Raw genomic sequence first — 21042 nt, 5'->3', positions numbered from 1 at the left:
AAAAAAAAATCAAAGATGACCTGGTCATTTAAGTAAGGCAGTTGGTTATGCATGCACTGTGTGTCTGAGAGGGAGAGAAAGCTATTGAAGTGGAGTGAGGAGGAAGCAGAGACTGACAGAGAGACAGAGATTAGCGGTGATAGCAGGCTAATGTGTGTTTGACCTCCTGAGTGGCTGTAAGCAGCAGATAAGCTAAAGACTTGATTGTCTGTGGACCTCCGCAGACACTCGCTGTAATTAGTTCATCTATCTGAACATGTAAAGACAGAAGTTACACAGAGCACTTCTCTGTGCTCCAGTGACCCCCGGGAGTCCAGACTCCTGACCTTTGACCTCTGCAGACTAAGCCTCTGGGGTCTCAGCGAAGTCAATTTGCCTTTTACCCCTCAATTAACATCACTATATGTGCGAGCTGCCATATGTATAATCAGAAAAAAATAGTGTTTTCTGTTTTCGCAAGACTGGAACAAAACTTGGTTCAGGAGACAGGCAGGCAAACGCTATCAAACCTGACCCAATCTCAGAGCTAGTGTTTGAAACTCAGGAAGACAGAGTCACAACTAATCAGGGTTCCCACCTCTAGAATCTGGCAGGAGCTGTATTGAGTTTGGCAGCCTGAAACGACCCAGCACACCAGGAAACCAACAGCGGAGAAACACACCTGTCCAAGAGCAACACAGTGGGAGCTCATGGTTCCTTTATTCATCACAAACACATCACAAGTGCACAAAAACAAACTCCTCTGTAGGCTACAAGAAGGAATACTGAGTTGTTAGCAATCACCAAAACCAATAGAATCATACCAATCAAAGGTGGTGCCAAACTGACCCCTGACCTCCTGGCTGCAGAGCAAGCAAGATTTTTGCTTTTAATTTATTCATTCTGTCTGCTCTGTTATTGTTGATCTATAAATGGTTAACAAATCTCACAAGCACAATCTCATCAAAAAGTCAAATCATGCCTGGCATTTCTGAATCAATGTTTGTCTAGTCCAGATGGTTGAGTCTTTACTAAACTAAATCTGTGGAGGGACCAATATTCAACATCCCACTATTTTTCTTCTGTGGTATGTATGTGCATGCGACTTTCAAACTAGATGTGCCAAAAATGATGACAATTTTTAGGCGATAAGCAACTAAGCCTGGAAACGAAACTTTCATACAGCACCATTCCTGACTCTACATCAATTATCTCCAGCCATTTATGGACACAACATATACTCCAAGGCTCCAAGAGTCAGATAAAAAATGGAAGTCAATTTCATCTCTTTGAGTTCAGTACAGTGATAGTTCCATGATGTGTTGTGTCTACCTAAAGAGCTGGAAGCAGGGGAAAACTGCCAAGGTTTCTCAGTTAGAAGTGGAAAAAAACAAAAACAAAAAACAAAAAAACACCTCAACAACTCCAAAATTCTCTGAATTACTTGTAACATTTTGTATATTTACCTTTAGTTCTGGTTTTACCTGCAGTAAAGCTGGATATGTGGTTGTGCGTCAGAGGGTTCTGATGTAGCTCCGAGGCCGGTGTCAGGGTAAAGAGATACCATGTAGAGACCACAAAAGCTGTGATTGGTCAGATTGGGCTGCTTGTGGTTTCTCCTACAAGTTTCACATGCTGGGAGAGAGTGAAGACAACATGAAGAAAGACTCAGTTAACTTCTCTTTTAATAAAGCACAGAGCCTTTGCCAGAACTTCTGCTCGCTGTGATCACCAGTCTGTCACGGTGAATGAAAGAACATTTTCTAACTACAACAAAAGCTGGCCCTTCCCTCAGTCACTCTGCATCACAACAAAGCAAGTAAAAGAATGTAACCACAGTTATGAGTGAACATAATTTAGGCAGGATCAGTGGATGAACTGCCATTAACCACATGCATCAAATATAAATCCAGCCATAGCACTGGAGGCTTTTTGTTGACCAGCAGCTGCTGGATGCAGTGACTGCCAGCAATGTCTCAAAGTCCTGTCCAAAGTCTGAACAAAGCCTTTGCTGAGTTGCTTGCAACAGGAAGTTGTACTGTTTACAGTAGGCTAACACTTTCTTGTGCTTTTAGCTTTGATGCTAAGATGAATCATGTGAACTGAGCAGACAGAATCTTCTAAAAACTCAGATGGCAGATGACAAACAGTATACTTCCTAAATGTACGGCATGTTTCCCTCAGTTATGGAGGAAGCACTAAGATCTTTAACTTAAATAAAAGTAGCAATGCCACAGTGTAAAAATACTGTTACCAGTAAAAGCCTTGTATTCTGGTTTCTGTATGAACAAATGAAAATTGAGGCTGAGCTTCTTACCCCCCCCCCCCCCACACACACAAGCTGGTACATTTTTACAAAAGGTTGATTTTTTTCTTATTGTGACTCTAATTTTGAAACAAGGAAGCTGTTATAGCTTTACTGCTAAAATAATATTCATGAAGACAAGCAGGTAGTGAAAAAAAATGATTGCTGTCTCACGGGGCATGCTTATTCCTAAAACAGGGTGATGTGAGACAGAGAGGGAGAGAGAAATGTTTGTGCATGCAGTTTTGTATTTTTAGATCAGTGTGTTTGGCAGAAGCTCTGGAGGCCGACTGTAGCGTGCTCACACAGCTCAGACTGATGAGATGTGCAGCTAAATCACAACAAAATAACAAAAAACAGAACAGACAGAAAACAGAAAAAGACAATTCACTAAACACTTTCCACAGTTTGTAATGAACAAAATAAACATCTCTGAATTCTAATTCCCACCAACACCACATTTGGAAATCAGATTATCTTTTCCATTATTTTTCCAGAGAGGATTTTTTTTTACCTTTGGAGCAGACGTTCTTCTTTCTTCACTTTCTGGAGATGATCTGAAATTGTTAGTAGGAGCCACATAAATAAATGAATGAAGACAGCAGCAAGCTAAATTGGCTTTTAGCATGTCAACATTACTCCATTTTGTAAAAAGAAAAAAATGGAGACACATTGAGGTTGTCCACCTGACCTCAGTGAACCAATAACAGACAGGACATGAGATTTGAATGAAAGTCCAACCTTTGAGGTGTGTCTGAGGATTGGCCTTAAAATCTGATTGGCTACCCTGAAATCCAGACTTATGAACTACCCCTGGTCATGATAGAGGTGGGACACATAGCTCGAGGAAGTCCATGTGTCTTCTTTTTCATTGGCCACATTCACTGCAAGTGTCAGTTGTAAAGAACTGTAGCTGTTTGAGGTTAAACATGAGACTTAAAAACATTGTTTCACAGACCTTTAGTGGTTTATGTCCAGTGCCAGGGGAGGAAGTTGTGTGCCCTTTATGAAGTAAAATGGAGAGTGAGAGTGTGGAGGTTGGTGTGGTGGATGAAAGTCAGTATTCCTCACTTTCACGTAGGACACTGGAGTTTTTATTATCCATGATTTTTCCTTGGCCTAATCAATGTGTTTCCGTTGTGTTACCCTAACCATACTTTACCCACACTTCACTTTGAGCTCATTGAATAGTTTTCCAGCTCCCAACGTTACTGTTTTTGTTCACTCTCATAGCATCGTTTTTTCAGCCAAAGCAGGAGGCTGTTTTTAAGGGGAACAACCTCCAAAGAGCAACTACATCCTACCTGCTCAGCACCAAACAGCAAGTAGACACAGAGACTACCTGGTGAACACAGTGGAGCATTTAGCAGTGAAGCAGCCTGATATGTTACTAGAGTAGTTTATAGAGACCACAAACGGAGCTAAAACAGAGTGGATATTGGACTTTCACACATCAGGTGGCCAGAAACACAACTCAAAATGAATAATAATGCTGATCTGTAACTGCTGGAGGTGTAAATAAGCCATAGTCGGCCATATCAGCTTAAGAGGTGACATCATGCTGATGTTGTGTTCACAATTCGTTTCCCTGGCCAAAAAAAAAATCTGTTTTCCAGTCACTAGCAGTTGCTGTGTATAGATATTATAGAAAGCAGAAAAATGTTGTCACTGAACAGGGAAATTAAAATAAACAAACAAATAAATTACAAAAAAAACTGCCACAGAAACTATGTCTGCAGAACAGTGTAAAAGTGGAAAAACAGGCCCATTTGCATTCAGTTTTGCTGGACTCACATTTTTCCATCTTTTTTTTTCCAGTCAACATGAGTCATTTTAGAGCTGCCGTTGTTTTGTGCGCAGCTGTGATATTTTTCCTCTGTTAGTACAAGGCAGCATTATATTAGACAGGTAGTGGTGGACAGTGTGGCCGAAGAGTCACTCAAATGAGCTGACACGGGCCTTCTGGGAGATAACTATAGAATATGTTATGGGGCAATTCACCACATTTCTGTTTATTTGTGCTGTTAAGGAAAGCTGATGGTTGCGGTTTCTGTAAACACTTAGCGACACTACACAGACTAATGCTGCTGAATAAGATTATAAACAGCTCACTCGCTTCCCCTCTCCACCTCTGACAAGAAGTGAATAAGCTTGCAAAAACTTCAAAATGCCCGCACTAATCAGCATTGTGAATTTCCATTTTCTAGCCTGCTCAGCCCACTGCTGAGAAATGATAATGATCCTCTGCGTTGGCTTTGCTGAAATGTCTTCATCCAGCACCATAAGGGCTCGCTCTGTAAGCAAAGAAAACATATAAGCATATGTGGAAATGCAAAGTCTGTATTTACAGAAAAGCCAAAAGACCAATTAAGATGATTTAAATCAGAAGAATGAACATCAAGCCCATCCTTCCAGAGACACACAATCACAATTTGGTCCCTTTTAATTAGTTAATTAGCAATTTCTATGTAAGAGGACAAACTTATAGAGCGGATATGCTGTATATGAACTCCCTTTCTTCCACTTAATTGATCCCCAATTAGCCATTAATTATTTGATTACCTCATTTAGCTCATGTGTTTTGGTTTGTATGTCAGCTCTGTCAGTGACAAGTTAGCTCTAATTAAAGACCAGGACAGACTCAGCAGCCTTGGAGAAGCCATTTACAGGCAGGGGAGAGCCATAGATATTCATGAGATTGTTTTTAATTTGTAATAAAGACTGAAATTACCACCAGTGTTGAGAATATGAGCCGTTTTGTTGTAGTAATGTGACAGTGGTTCTCTGTGTGTCTGTGCTCTTGCCAGCGGCTGGACAGGGTGTGTCCAAATGTCTTAAATGGCCATTACGAAGGAATAATGTGCCACCATGTTACTCATAATTAAAGTCATCTGGGTGTCCATACAGGGGTGATTTCAGTCATTTTCTAGGAGGTCATATTCAGAGTTTTCTGCCTGCCTGGTCTAAAGTGAAGGGACGCAAGTGGGATGAAAGAGGTGGGAGCTCTGACAATTGTAAAAATGTCATTAAATTCTTTTAATTAATTTACAAAATATCAGCAGATTAATCCTGATTAATCCAATCCCTTTTTTTTTTGTCTTTTACAAATGCTTGTTGTTATTGTTTAGAAATTTGACTTTGTCTTGCCATGAGAGAAATGATCAAGGTACAGTAGCCGGGATGTCCACAAAACAAATGTGGTAAAATTGTGTAATTGAATTAAAGAATAGATTCAGATACACTCTATGTACTGTAACAGATAGAACAAAATCCATGGACAGTAATGAGGAGTGTATGGGATCACAAGATGAAATTCAGTAATTATATTACAGATGTGTTACTGATCTCCGTAAAACTCTGTTACACTGACATTTGGGGGTCAACTTGTTCGCTGTCTTACCAGGAGTTTGATGCAGGGTTGATATCGGTTTAGTCTCTGTTCAGAAGGCCGACTGGTCCAGGATATGGCTGAGGAGTGTAGTCTGTGGTAGCTTCAAACAAAAGAGGAGAAATGTGACTCCAGGTGATTCCAGAGTTGTTTTACTTAAATTTTGTGTGTGGTTGATGTGGCAAATTTTACTTACAGGTATGTGTACATTCAGGACTGACCTCTTTTATAGAGTTGGAGGAGGGGTAACTGTGGAGTCATTGAGTTGTAGCTGGATGGTCAGTAAATCCTTCCAAACTGGACGACTGCCTGCTCGTTAAAACAAAATATCTTGTTTTTCATTTTTATGTGTTACATACAAAAGATGTGGCGTGTGTATGTGGAGGATTTTGTTTGTTTAATGTTTCCTCCTTGGATGGAGCTGACAGCTGAGTGACAAAAGCAACGAGTAATATAATCCATTACGTTTGCTGCTGAATGATTAGTGAAGTAATATAATTACCTTTTCAGTGAGTAATGTGTAATGAGATTACAGCTGTCAGGTAACCAACACTGCACATTACAGGCAGAACAGCTTACTTTAGCTAAGGATCCAGATGTGCAGTTGAGCAGGATCCAGCATCACGTACAGGTGTGCCTGTGATTTGTCCAGGTGAAGTACAGGAGAGGACCACCTGCATAGAGACAGAAACCCAGACAAAGAAAATGTTATGATATACACAGGTACCATATATTATATCAAAAACAGCAAATTTCAGCAAGTGATGAGTTTGCAGTTTTTAAACGTGTTAATAACTGAGAAAAGGTTCAGTGAAGTTTTTCCAAATAACCTTTAACAGGACAAAATAAAAAGCGACTCATGACCAGATTCTACCATTTATTACACATATTACATTCTTAAATAAAAATGCTCCACTTAACAGTTCTTGCATAGATATCTTACAATACCAATTTAGAAAAGAATTATGAAACAGACCAGTAACAAAAATAAATTTTCTTCTTCCTTAATAAAGAACATTACCATACTAACATCATATAATACAAATAATATTTTAAACACTTTGTACAGCAAAAAATTGTAATAGAACTCAAAATAATAAAAAAAATAAAACACTCAACAAATGTGACGGTGACAGAGGAGAGGAAGGCGGGTGAGAGTGACAGTTTATGGACTGAAGGTTGATATGAAAGGTAATCAGGGTTACAGAGCCCCTGTAGCACAGGTGAGAAGGATGTTGTGATGGTGAAAACGCATCTGCAATCTTCTTCTCTTCTCTGCATGTCCATTCTTCCTAGAAAACATTTAGTTGCCATTCCTTAAAAGGTGTGATTTGAGTTGACCGTGGACACACGCTAGATATAATGGTGCTAAAATACCAGCTTTCACTAAACGATGACACTGGATTAGTCACTTTAACCAATATGTAATATGAGAATTGGCACCAAAGTCCGTTCTGTGTCTCCACCAGATTTCTGTTTGAGTTAGTTTGGATGCTGATGCTTATAATTTTAAAGGTAAATGTCATGGTCTCTATCCTGGCTAACGTTTTTGTAGATTATGGTAATATATTACTCATCAGTTGAATTGCAATGCTTTTGGAAATGGGTTCTCCATTTAATGCAGGTGTACATCTTCATCCATTTGGACAAGCAAGATGAACACTATGCACAAACTTCAAATTTAAAACTATGTAAAATTTAATTTAGTATCTAATACTTCAGATTAAACCAAAATTTAACTAAAACTTTAGTTTGGCATTTGAAGCAGAGGAAAGATTTAAAGCTGTCTAATGTCTAATTGCCCAGTGTGTCCTAGACTGTGCCAAACTCCAAAAGGTAGGTCTTTAACTAACAAGCATGCATCTAGCATCAGGGACTAACTGAGGAGATAAACTGGCAGAGATGGAAAAGCACCTACATCGATGGATCGACTGAAGTTAAACAAACTATACGGACCGAGGACATTTAGTTGGCAAGGTGGAAAAGTTATTGCAGTCTCACCAAAGAACTGCTCCGACCCCCAAAGCTGCATAGCTCTTGAGAATACTTTCCAGTACAGCTGGATATCTGAAGACTATCAGCATGTTGGGCCCCAGAGGGCTCTGACGGTTGTGGTTTTTGGTGGAGAGGGTATGGTGTGGGTGAGGTGAAACATACAGACACAAGGAGAGGGGTAAAGGTCTGTGAATCTCTTATATACTCACATCAAGCATGGACAAACACAGTAGTTACAGACAGACACTCCGGGATGCGATTGATACCAAGAAAGTTACACCAAGTCACAGCATGACTGAGTGTAAAGTACAACATATTCCCCCAGATTTACAGAGATAAAAAAAGGCATTTCACTGGAAGGTTGAGTAGATATGTCAGCCTGATCTATCGTGAGTGGACCTTTAGTAAATGGTTCTTGGTGGCAAAGTGCATCCTGGACGTGTAACAAATGTTAAGTGGATATTTGACAGAGTGCTCCAACAGACTATGCTAGCAGTGCGCGCACATGGAGAGTGCAATAGCTAAGTATGATCATGTAGTGCAATGTTTGCGAGAACTAAAGCAGAACTATAGAAATGCTGAAACGTCTGAGACAGTGCTGTCGCCACGTACGGTTAATTTCACACAGAGCGGTCTGTATGTAAGATCTCACGCTATTTACAAAAGCTGCCAGAAGTAACAATCATTCTTCAGGGTGATATGGTGGAAAAATGGAAACTGAAGCCTGGTCCCCTCGAAGGACTATGTCCAAACAATCTGCCTGTGGTCAAAGAGGACGTCTATAGTCTGTTTTCACACTGGGTTTGTTGGTTTGAATCCAAAGCGATGCTGGTCTGTTTTCACACTTGTTCACTGCTCTCTGACTGCACAGGAACTGTACCAGAGTTCATCTGGACCTGATTTCAGATCACGGAATTCAGATAGACTTATGTACGGCTTCTTCTCTTGCACCTGAGTACAGAAAAAACAGTTCATATTTCAAAGTTTTTAGGTGAGCCATTCCAACATATGGACAAACCTGCAAGTGTGAAAGCACCTTTAGTAAGTCCCAAAGGGTATAGTTTCCTCTTGAGCTGCTCTGAACTCTGACCATTTGATGTTTGAGAATGGTAAACTTGTCTGAAGTTGGAGTTTAACATTTCCAAAGACTCCAGTCCACCTTTCACTCTGAAATATGAGACTTGATAGTGCTATTTGCAGTGTGCTAAGAAGCTAACTTAAACTAAAGCTACTTCACTCCTGCTTAAGCTGCTAGCGCCACTATACTGGGCACCCTATAAGACCATGAGAACATTATTTTACATTTGTGAACAATGAGTTCGGCTCCAGCTGACAGTGGACAAGAGGCTGAGAATGATATGAAGCATGAAGATTCGGAGCATACCGGTAATTAAGATTTAATGGGACGAGCGCATAAGAAAAACAATCCCTCTCCTTCCACTTTCCATCCATCACTAATTTTCTGCATCTCTGCCTCTCGGCTTGTTCCTCTACATCTACTACATTCACAGCAGTTAACTTGCAAATATGCAAATCTTTGGGCAAAATGTGTAAAGTGTGCATTCAGCATTCCTGCAGCTGATAGTGCATGGACAACTGCTGTGGACAGAGAGGGAGAGATGGGGGCGAGGATGGAGGAATGGAGGGAAGCAAGAATGGCACTTAAAATGGGAAGGAAGAGGGAGGGTTGAGGGACAGAGTGGATTAAATATCTGATGGGACTTTGCAGACAAATGGTAATTTATTTTACCTGTAATACATGAGATAAAATGCAAGGGCTGATTTAAGGATTTGGATATACATGTAGGTAAATGACTTCTTAAATCCTTTTTTTCATCAAAGTTTAATCTCTTTGACAAATATCTCACTGTCTCTTGGCATTTCTCTGTGCTAACTGGATCTTTTGTTTCTTCTACATCAAATTTGTCCACTGGGTATGGACCGCTGGAATCGGTTGTTATTTTTTCCAGACCACTTGGTTTCCATGTGACCCAGAGCTATCTCATTAGCTGAACTGCAATGAGAGAACAGGACCCGGGAGTGCTAATGCTAATCAGAGCCGTGGGACGGCAGCTAGCCAGCCTGGAGGAGCCTGAGAGACGACAGCAGACCCGGGGCAACACTGTGACAGAAAACCGGCCTCACCAGGCTGAGACACATGAAGGGAAAGAAATGTGGATTTGTATCGGAAGCAACTTTGAGATTTGTCACGTCAAGAGGGATTTTAATTAAAGCGAAGAGAAACTTGCATGCTGGCCAGCACTTGAACTTCTAAAATGGTAAATGAATTCTTCAACCACCTGTTATGTTTACATAGTTTGGGGCACAATTGTTCAGTGTGTTATCAACACAGAAACGTGCCGAAAGTGATGCATTCCTTTTAGAATGTCCTAAAGGCTCATCATATTCACTGTTTATCAACTTTTGCCTAAAAATATGTTATTTTATTTAAAAGGAACAGATCAATTGAAACAATTTTTCCACTCCAAAGTTTTGCATGCAAAAGTTTACTTCCAGCGGCAAGAAGACACTGACTACCCTCAGTTTTCTGTAAATTAGGTCCTCCTGCGGTATTAGCAGCTTAGAAAATGTGTCCGGTAATACAAAGTGACAGGACAAACGAGGACAAAATTCAAATGAGCTGCTTCTGCTTGCATCTGACTTCCTTTATGTATGAAATGATTAAACTACAGTATTTGTGCTGTTTAAGATCTGATTTACATCTAGATATCTGAAATATTATTATCATTGTTTCGCCTGTGTTTTAATAATCAGAACAAATACTGACAAATCCTGAGATTTGGGGGAAAAAGAAAAAGTAACAGAAAATAATGAGCCATTAATGTCCTTAAGAAAACTGATCTGGCAGAGATTTTAGCAGGCATTAGTCTGGAGTGCAAGTTTGCATCTTATTGACTTAAGTGATTGAGCTCCATGACTTGAAGATATGAACAAATGAAGGGTCAGAACAAAAAACCTAATAAACACATCGTAGGCCACTGCTTTGACTTAAAGCATTTTCCAACAGCAAATGTATCAACCAACTTATCAACCAACACGCGTGTTCAGCAGCTAAAAATCTGTTATCAACCACTTTGCTGAATCACTGCCTCCCTCACAGTATGCCTAATGGGACACATACACGCACACAAATACACATTCATGCCATCAAAAGCCTCACAAAAGTGCTACTATCCCCATCCCTCTATGATTGTACGTCCTGTAAAGGAGGGCTCCTTATGCATCCCTTTGCATGTCTCGACATTTTGGCATGACTTTGCATCATCCAAGCTGCAGAAAACAACCATCAATACAGCTTTTGTAACAGAAACCAGTAACAATGAAATAAAATCAAAAGTGAAACACTGGATTCATTTCAAACGTGGGTTGCTTTACGTCATATTTAGCAGATAGAGAGAGTTAGTAGAGAAAGCTGCCGCTGGATACGGAGGCCTCATATGGAGGCGGGCTCCTGCTGATCTCTCCTGACCAGGGAGACTCTGCCCGTGGCTAAAGGGCAGTTCCATGCTGGAGGTTTTTGGTATTGATTGTTCGAAGCTGCACCATAAACCCCCCTGAAGGGGAATGTTTTCACCGTTTCACCTAATGAAGGCTGGCGAGGCCGACTGGCACGATGACTGGGCACAATGGGATGTGAAATCTCCTGCCAGCTTCAGGAACCCTGCACCCTCACCCAGCCGCACCAGTCAGCAGCAGTGAGTATTAGACTGTTTGCATGTGCTACGGGGCATATAGGTGGTGGTGGGCGGATGGACCAGCGGTGTCAGTGTTAGCGTAGATGTTGGCGGTATCAGTAATGCCCTGATTGCAAGGCGAGTTTTTTTTTTTTCTCCAACCAATGAGCGAAGGAAGCAGGTGGTGTGGATATGTGCCTGCACCAGTTTCCACCTCTCATGTTTTAGATGATTTTATTTTTTATTTTTATTTTTTACATTCGAGATGTGTTTTAATGCTAATGATTACATTAAGGTCACAGAAATGAGCCATTATTTTCATCAAACATTAGTTAAGAAGCTTGCAAAGGACTGTTAGCAAAACACCCACAGGCCTTTGGTATTAAAAGGTATTTATTTACTTATTTATCTTTAGTGTGCTAAAGTTAAATTCTGCATTCTGTAAAGTTTGCAGATTGACTTTGCTATCATGAGTCAGTTCTCTTATTATGACAATTCTGTTCAAATGGATTGAATTCTGTGCAAAATGTCACCGTCGTGAATGCAGATGTAACTGGACCATAAGACTCCATCCTGGAAAAATACAGAAGAGACATAACTTAAAAAATACACACTTCCTCCCATATACAGTGAATTAAAACCTTTTAGCTGGGTTCCTACTCATGCTCATGGAAACTAAATGACCGTTACATTGGCCTGTGAGTATTTGTGAGTCCAGATATCCTAAACATACTAAGTTTGACTTTCATCAGCCAGATGTACCAACCATGATTTCCAATGATTTCCAGGTTAAATCATGGTTTATCCCAAGTTTTCTGTCAATTTTGGAGAACGTTTCAAGACCTGATTGTTTGGATCAGTTCACTGTACTCGAGTGTAGAAGGGTCTTTGAGGATCAGCAACGTTTTCAACATGTTGTAAATTTTGTTAAAAGACCTGCTGCAGTTGTTTTACTTCTGTTTATTTTTGCTGAAAACAGCGACTCATACGCTGAACTGTAACCACCAATGTAACCAGACTCTCTGAAGTAAAAAACGCTGATTAAATGAGAGGCACAAACTGTAGCGAGGGAAATGTGGGTGATTGTTGGAACTGAGAACAAGCTGATTTCTCACTTCAAAGGATTTGAAATTGTTTGTTACCTCCAGCTGAGAGCTAAGATACTCTTCTACTAAACAACAGTTGCTAAATTCCTACTGTGAAAAAAGATTTGGGAGCAGAACATATAATTCCAGGAAGAGTGTGCATGTGTGTGCGTGTGTTCATGAGCTGGTGTGTGTGCATTTGCAATAAAGCCTGCCATGCAGTGTTTTGTTTTCCAACTCTGTTCATTAGTTTAATAATTATTTTCCTAAATCGTATTAGTCTTATCTCAAGAAGAGCCGTGAGCAAGGAAACTGCAGTGTGTGTGTGTTTGTGTGCATGTTGACCGAGTACGTGTTTGTTCTGTATGCAATGTGTAGAGCGAGACAGCATTGTTTTTGTATTGTATTTTTTCAAGTCTTTTTATGATTTTTTTTCTTTGTGTTTCTTTTTTTTTCGTATTTTTCGCTGTAGAAAAAAAAGCACAGATAACATTGAAAAAAAGTCAGTGCAGTCAATGGATACGAAACAGGCAAAATTTGACCGGGCCGGTGTGACCGTGTCCGTTCGGCACCACCACACAGAGGTTGGTTGGCGTCTTTAGTCCCACATGAATAACCAAAAAGCAGCTCTTCAACCTCCTTTCTTTCCCTGCAGTGCTGCCAGGAAGATGAGATCTCAGAGTCTGTGAAAGCGCTCCAGGATGACTTTCAGAATCAACAGAAATCAAAAATGAAAAACAAAACGAGAAAAAACAAACAGGTTTCCAGTTTTTAGCGAGCCCTCCGCCTGACTCTGGTAGTGTGCGAGTCCACGGAGGGTCAAGCTAGGGTTTCATTTTTCAGCTGGAGTGAATCACAGGGCAGAGAGAGCAGCACAAAAAAATGAAGACCTCTCTGCTCTCTTCTTTTATTTTAGTCAAAAAAAAAAAATACAAATCCGTTTTCTGAGAGTTGGTATGATTCTGTTTTTTTGTTCATCCTCTGGTTGCTCACAGACCACAGAAGCAGAGTCAGTGCACATGGGGATTAAAAGACCAACAACGCTCTCCTTCACATCCCACACATTCTGTTGAAGTCATCTTCAGATTTTCAGTTTGTTTTCTCAAACACAATTCAGTGAGTTTTAAGACATTTTCTCCAAGAGAGAAAAGAACGAAGTATCATTCTTTGTAATAACAACAAGAAGAATTATTGTTCTCTAAGTAGAAAAAAAGGGAAGAAAGTGTCGCTGCGCATTTCTGTCAGATGGCCTGCGGAGGCAGCAGGCGTCTCGGTGAAGGTGAGAGATGCAAACACCCACTGAAGGAGAGCCTGAGAGTTGCAGCAGCACCCGCTGACCGAAGTCCCATGGGTGCACCAAAACACCCAGCATCCGAGCCCTGGGTTCGATTGTCAGCCATGCTAGAAGTCAATCTGTACAGTCTCTCTCCTGCAGATTTGGCATTGTTGTTTTCTTCACATAGATTTCTGAAGCTGACTGCGGCAGGTGATGGTTTCTTATGTTCCGTGTATGAAAAATATTTAAAAAAAAACAAAGCAAAAAAGTTGAGTATTTGATTTCAGAAGCCGGTAAAGCACTAACAACTGACTATACGGATATTTAAAGTTTCCCCACTGAACTATCTCCTCACCCAAAGTGACTTTATGGTTTAAACACACTGAATACAGAGAAAGGAAAAAGGTGATTTCATCAAGCGAGTCGAGTATATGTTGGTTTGGCAGTGTCCAAGCCCCCAGAGCAATGTGAGAGAGGCCGGGGGTCACCGGGATGATGCGTTAAAAGACAGGTGTGCGGACTGTTTACTATTGCAAGTGTGTAAGTGTGTAGTTTTAAAGAAAAACAACTATCTAGCTACTCCTCGTTCTCCTCCAGTCCCCGTCTTCGATTGGAGGGCCGTCAGTCTGTTCGATCGTTATGGCCCTCTCAGATGGATGCGCTGCCCTGCAGGCGTCATGGCCGCTGACTGGTTTTTCAACGGGGTGAACGAGGTGAGCGGTTGGTAGCTTGACTGCCCATCCCTCTTTCCTCCTATCTCTCCTCCTCCTCCTCCTCCTCCTCCTCTTGCTTCTCCTCCTCTCCCACTCCTCTTTTTGCCCTCAGATGTGCCTCTTCATGTGCAGGGCCAGGTGGTCTGACCGAGAGAAACACCTGCAGAGATAAACAGAGAAGCCATGTCAGAAATATTCATCTAAGATCCAAAATATGTATGAAATATGTACAAAAAAATACAAGTGGAAACTGAGTCACTGCAACAGATAACAAAAACAAAAAAAGGTTAAAAGAACACAACTTACTTAAATGTATATAACTGACAATGTAAAGATGTGTGCAGAGGCTCAATTACTGGAGATTTGCACAAAATAACCATAATATGTCTGGTTGGCAAGTATTGCTGGTAAATGCCACAGGCTCTGTATATGAGTTGTGAGTTTGCTACACTGCCACGCCCCCTTAAATCCCCACAGGCTCTGTGTATTTCTTGGGAACTCTCCATAATCCCAGGCCCCTTGAACTTCCCACTGGCATTGTGTATTTGCTGGAAATGCTCCACTACTTGCAGCCCTCTACACTTAACACAGCCACTGTGTGTTTGTCGGGAATACTCCACACTGCTAGGCCCACTGGAATACTCACTGGGTCTGTGTATCTGCTAGAAATCCTTGTCAGTCTTGAGCCCACTGATTTGGTTTAAGCAGCAATGAAACACAGCAGGAAAAGTCTGAATATTAAGCACACTAACTTCCGCTAATGTCAACTTGGCCATTGTGACACAATCTCACAATTTAGCTTAGTCCCCCATCACGTATCCTAATATCATATTCCCCCTCAAAAATTTCCTCTGAGGTGCCCTGAGCTATTTAACAAGTGGTAACAAGTCAAACTGACAGATACTTCCTTAAAAAGTAGTTTCTACAGCTGCCATAGATGTTTCAGTAGAGTCATATTTAAATGAATGAGTGCAGCTCACCAGAAAAGCTAAAGGTAAGCGTTCTATTTCCACACGAGGCCAGACAGAGACTGGCAGAGCTCATGGTACAGAGATTTTGAATAATTTCTTTTTAAAAACTTAAATGAATTTCAGTCATGGTCTTCTGCGTTACAACACGACGTAAAGATGAATGCGGGCCAATTCAGGCTCACTAAATACAGCCAAAACACCACCGTATATCACAGCCAGACCTCCACAGCTCTACACTCAGTCCTCCAGCTCAGAGTAAAATACTGCTGCAGAAAGTAATTAGATATGTATTGTGAACATGGACACTAATGCAGACAGGCTGGCAGTGCTTCATGACGGGCGATTTGACTCAGCAGGGACTGCACCTAGTATGAGGGCGACATAAAACCAGGTGCTGGTGGTGTATAATATAAGATTCACAATGTAGTGTCATGTCTTCACAATGGAATATTTGAATTTTATTACACCATCGTGAAGCCATTAAAGCTGAACATGCACAATAAAATGAATCACGAATGACGTGACTGGACGAGGACAGGCAAAACAAAATGTGGGAGAGAATAATATGAGAAATTAAAAATTCAATTTGCCAGAAGCTTTATTCATTATTAATTAGTCCAGGCTATTCTTTGTGTGTGTGTGTGTGTGTGTGTGTGTGTGTGTGTGTGTGTGTGTGTGTGTGTGTGTCTGTGTGTGCGTTTAGACAGGCTGTTGTCCAGATACAAGCCGACACGGCTGAGAACTCAAAAGTAGAGTAGAAAGTTTGTGGTGTTGCAGCAGAATCTGCTGTCTCTCCCTCATGCTTCTACTGCGATTCATTCCCTTAATGTCAGTTTTTAGATCTCACAGGAAACCTGATTCAAAGTACAGTAATTAGGGTCCAACGTCACATTAAGTCAGGAAAAATTTCAAAGAAGCTGGCTGAAAATGTTCCAACTTGAGCAAGAAATTATCCTCATAAATTCAGCTGAAAAACCACCAGCTGAATGCTTAGATATACGTCTACTTAAATTCCTGTGCACTGAGCTGTGAGTGCTATGTTTTGATATATCGTGTAAATGCTGATGTTCCGTCATACAAACCATTTCCATTCATAGCTGATGCTACAGGGCTATTAGTTAACACACCTGGTGTATATTAGTCATTGTTTGGAGTATCTTATTCTTAAAATCCTACTTCCCTCCGAAAAAAAACAAAACACACTATCTGTACTACCTGAACGTTTGCTGGGAAAATAAATACAAACTGTACTGATTGAATTCTGAGAAACGTACTGTTCCATGTAACCAACACCATCTCACCCAAAAATATGCCCACAAAAATTTCTTTTATTGACTGAAGGAAGGTGTCAGCTGTATTCAGCTGTAGTGTAAACCTGCTGCTTCCTGCTGGGTGTCATTAAATCCTTCTGATGGTTTCTGAAGTCAAGCCTCTTCACTCTTCACTTTTTCACCGCTCTTCCAGCCTGAGATCCATTGAAATGTTAATCCACACTAACCCTGGCAATTTCTATCCCTGAAAGCAGGGCTTTTCAGATGCACTCATGTATGATTGTGAACCTTCACAAACATACTGTAGTTGGGTACTAAACAAATCCAGCTTTCTGTAGCCTCTGACTCCCTGTGATCGTTCATTTAGAAAATCTGTGAAACCGATCATACAATGCTGCTGCTACTGTCGTGCAACTTTCTCATTACAATTTCTAGTTAAAATTTGCCTTGGCTAACAGATAAAATGAATAATCCTCAATCATATCACACTTTTACAGACTGATCCTGATTCTAGGTTGAAATAAACAAGCCGTTATTATTGCAGTGTCATCTCAAATGTAAACCTGAGCAATAACACTTTCACTTCACATTTTCACGGGACCCCTTGTGTACAGATTTTGCAGAAGCAGAGATCAAAAACTACTGGGTGTTCAACTGTTGGACTGATGTCTGTGCTAAAGGGAGAACCAGCGTGGCAGGACAGATGCCAGCATGCTGTGTTAAATGTCACGTCACGTCACGTTGTCTAAAATCACACGGTGGGGGGGGGGGGGGGGGGGGGGGGGGGGGCAGCTTCATGCCTGTTTTGTTTGGTTCAGTGTAAACAAGCAAGGATGGCATAATAAGGGGTCTTCTTAACAGCAATACAGTGGGATCTCTGAAAGAGGCTTAATTTTTCTGCTGTTTTGGTGTTTCGGTGTTGACACTGAAGCTTTAGAATATCAGCTGAGAGCACAGAGTGTGGACAGAGCCCCCTTTGACATGTTAATTCTTTTAAGATTTCAAAGCGTTACAGTCGTGGTGTGAGTATACAGTTGAACTTTGCTCTCTGTTGTCTGTAGTCAAGTGTTTCCCCTCAGCTCAGCATGTGGCACCTACTGTGCACCTTCACCAATCTGTGTGTGTGTGGCTGGACAGATGGCCATGCCAGTTACTGTGTCACTGTTGGGGGGGGGCGGAGCAGCCAGACCAGCTGGTACCACTCCTACTCCCCCCTCCCCAAACACTCCTCCTTCCCATCCTCCTCTTCTCCTCCTGTAAACTCCCTTTTCTCCTCCTCACTTCTTTTTTGTCCTCCTTCCAGCTCCATGGAAACATCAGGGGGTCCCCGCTTGATTAGGCAGGATTAATGACAGACTGCCATGTGTGTGTTGTGCGTGAGTCTATGTGTGTGTGTGTGTTTCCCCAGGAGAAATAGTGTCAGATCGAACAGTCCATCTAATGTTAACCTCTCCATGGTTGCCACTTTTTGCTATTCTCATGTTAATATTTGTTGAGCTCCACCCACCACAGATGTGTATGTGTGTGTCTACTACTGTAAAAATTGAGATGTATCCTGGCTGGCTGTGTTAAGTATGTTTCCGCCTAACAAAAAAAAAAAAAAAAAAAGAAACAGTCAATTCAAAATGCTGAGTTGTTGCACTCGAAGGTATCTTCAGCTTCAGATTGATGTTTCTCAGTGAAATGGCCCTTGGGAGATGTAGTTTACTTCTCTCTGTGTATTTTTATGTGCAGTAGCTCTGATGATATTTTCTAACACAGATGTTCATCCTTTGCAGTGATGATTCAATCAGGAGATTTTAATTCCCATCCAAGCTATGAATGGCTCCAACTGTCAGCCACTGACACGTCTATACAGAAAATGAACAGGACGGTTACCTCAGAAGCTCTGGACACCCAAAATAACTTCTCCCACTTCTGTGCAGACTTTGAAGTAGACAGATCCTCAATTGTGACACAGCTTATGCCTGTGCTGTGAATCTGTTGCTACGTCTGGGTGTTTAAATGTTCATGTGAGTCAATATGACTTTGCATCTAAATGTTTTTCTGTTCTGTGTTCATGTTTGTGTCGCTACATACTGCATTTGTACACGTGTGTGTGTTTGTGTGTGTCTGTGTGTGTGTGTGCCAGAAAGGAGCTAATACAGTCCCAGCTCTCAGCCAGGATTAGAAGCTTCCAGCAGGTTTCTGGAGGGTTTAATGTCTAAAACCCAAACTAGAGGGAACCCACAACAGCCAATTACACTGTCTCCAGGGCAAAAGTGCCTGTGTGTGAGTGTGTGTGTGTGTGTTCCTGCACTACCTTTTCCGAACCCCACACACACACACACACACACACATATAGTGTATGTTAAAGTGGAGCTGGCATCTGGTGCCACTCAATTAGCTGCGACCAGTCTGCCAATAGCCAGAATCCATTTAACTGCCAGCACACGGGCATGAGTAAGCACACACACACACACACACACACACACTCTCTCTCTCTCTCTCTCTCCACCTTGAGGACCAAATGCCAAACAGAGACGATGTGACTCTCAACAGACTCACAAAGACATCCCTGGCTTTTGTCCACAGGGAGATTTAGTTCGATTTTAGTTTGAAATACACACCCCCTCATCTTCTTTCAACTTTTGTTTTTTCACGGAGGTAAAAGTGCGTCAGACGTGAGTCGGCGAAAAAATGCTTTGACGTGGGATCAATGAGTAAAATCTTCCACAACATGACTTGAAAGCTAATAATCTTTCAGTCCAGATCTGAACAGAAACAGAATCACGGTTATCTTGTGTGCATCCCTGTGGCTGCCACATAATGTGAATCCATTAGGAACTAACTTAATTTAAAGATAATAACTTTTCTTATCATTAAATTGACTACCTACACTATAAGCTACAGTCTTCAACCTTTATCAACCTGAGAGATAAGAACTTGCCTGAGCTCTTCCTGTACACAGCTGCAGAGGGAGGAAAATATATCTAAGAAAATCCTCACGTCTCCTCGAAACTTCAGAATGCACCATTTGCAGAATTCTGCCTTTAAACTGTTTATTTAAGGGATATGATTTCCCTTTGCATAGGAAAAGAGATATGAAATCTGCTGTAGATTATTATGCTGTGTGTGAATGATTCGTGAGATGCATGTAGAGCAAGGCTGAGTGAAAAATGATGTTTTATTTATCATTTGTCAGAGCCTCCCTACTGTTTTGGATGCATTACCAAGCAATGCACAGGGAAAATATGTATACATTTGTTATACTGTGATATGGTTTTGAACTATTGTTTCCATCATTCTGTCGAATGAGAAGCATGGGAGAGTTATGCAGAGAAAATTTATTTACAAGCTTGTCTGTTGTCTTACCGGATATTAGTGCAGTAATCTCTGTCAGCGATTCCTAAGCAATCTTATTTATGTTGTGCTTTACACACCTACTGTAACAGCAGGAAATGAGACGCTGTGGTATAATGACCAGCTGGCTTACTCACTGGAGGTAGTTGCTGACCAACAACAGACCAAGATGGTGGTGCAGACAGACACAGCAGCTTTGGGCTCCTCTTACCAGCAGCTTTTGTTGTTATCATATTAACCTTTATCATATTCCACAGTCAAGGAAACCATTCATTACAGCAACACAAAGTTTACAGATTTCATTACAATTGCAATTTCAAAAAAAGCTCAGGTGTTACTAAAAACATCAACAAAGGCTTCATTAGCCAGCGTGCACAGCACCAGGTAACAAGCAGGTAAATGCATTCAGCTGTCACTCATTTTATTATTTACATCTGTGCTTTTCCTGCTGTGACATGTCAACGTGTCTGCTGTGAAAAAGACTTCCTGACAATAAAAATTATTAGTTGCAATCCTAATGTCGAAGAACACTGCCCAAATGTGTGATGCACAGGCTGCATCATACTGAACGTTTGTCATTGCTTTTGCATAGAGCAGTTGCCTGCGTGTGTGTTTACCTGTCGCAGTGGTTGCACTTGAATGGCTTCGCTCCGGTGTGTTTGCGGTAGTGTCGTGTCAACTCATCACTGCGGGCAAAACGCCATTCACAGCCCTCCCATGAGCACTTATAGGGCTTCTCACCTGAGAGAGAGAGAGAGAGAGAGAGAGAGAGAAAGAGAAAGGAGGTGTCACATTTTATTACAATTTCTACATCTAATTTCACACGTCAAAACTACAGCTGTTCACTAATATAGGTTACCACCCCTGGCTTTTTCCAAACCCACACACACACACACACACACACACACACACACACACACACACACACACACACACACACACACACACACACACACACACACACACACACAGCCCAGGGGCTAGGCAGACAGACCAGGTTTAACACAACAGCCATTTCAATG

General features: G+C 41.3%; 1 protein-coding gene across 1 annotated transcript in view; it reads right to left on the bottom strand.

Annotated features, from left to right (window-relative positions):
• Positions 1-6536: 6536 nt before the first annotated feature.
• klf7b (Kruppel-like factor 7b) overlaps positions 6537-21042 on the bottom strand; it is a 61390-nt gene continuing 46884 nt past the window's right edge. The window contains exons 3-4 of the mRNA XM_041057569.1: positions 20638-20761; positions 6537-14596 (exon numbers count right to left, since the gene is read on the bottom strand). Of these exons, the coding sequence (XP_040913503.1) occupies positions 14545-14596; positions 20638-20761 (176 nt within the window). The 3' untranslated portion in view covers positions 6537-14544. The remainder of the gene's footprint in view (positions 14597-20637; positions 20762-21042) is intronic.

The sequence above is a fragment of the Toxotes jaculatrix genome, chromosome 15 (assembly GCF_017976425.1).
Source record: "Toxotes jaculatrix isolate fToxJac2 chromosome 15, fToxJac2.pri, whole genome shotgun sequence".
NCBI classification, from domain to species: domain Eukaryota; kingdom Metazoa; phylum Chordata; class Actinopteri; family Toxotidae; genus Toxotes; species Toxotes jaculatrix.
This window is presented reverse-complemented; position numbering and strand designations above follow the sequence as displayed.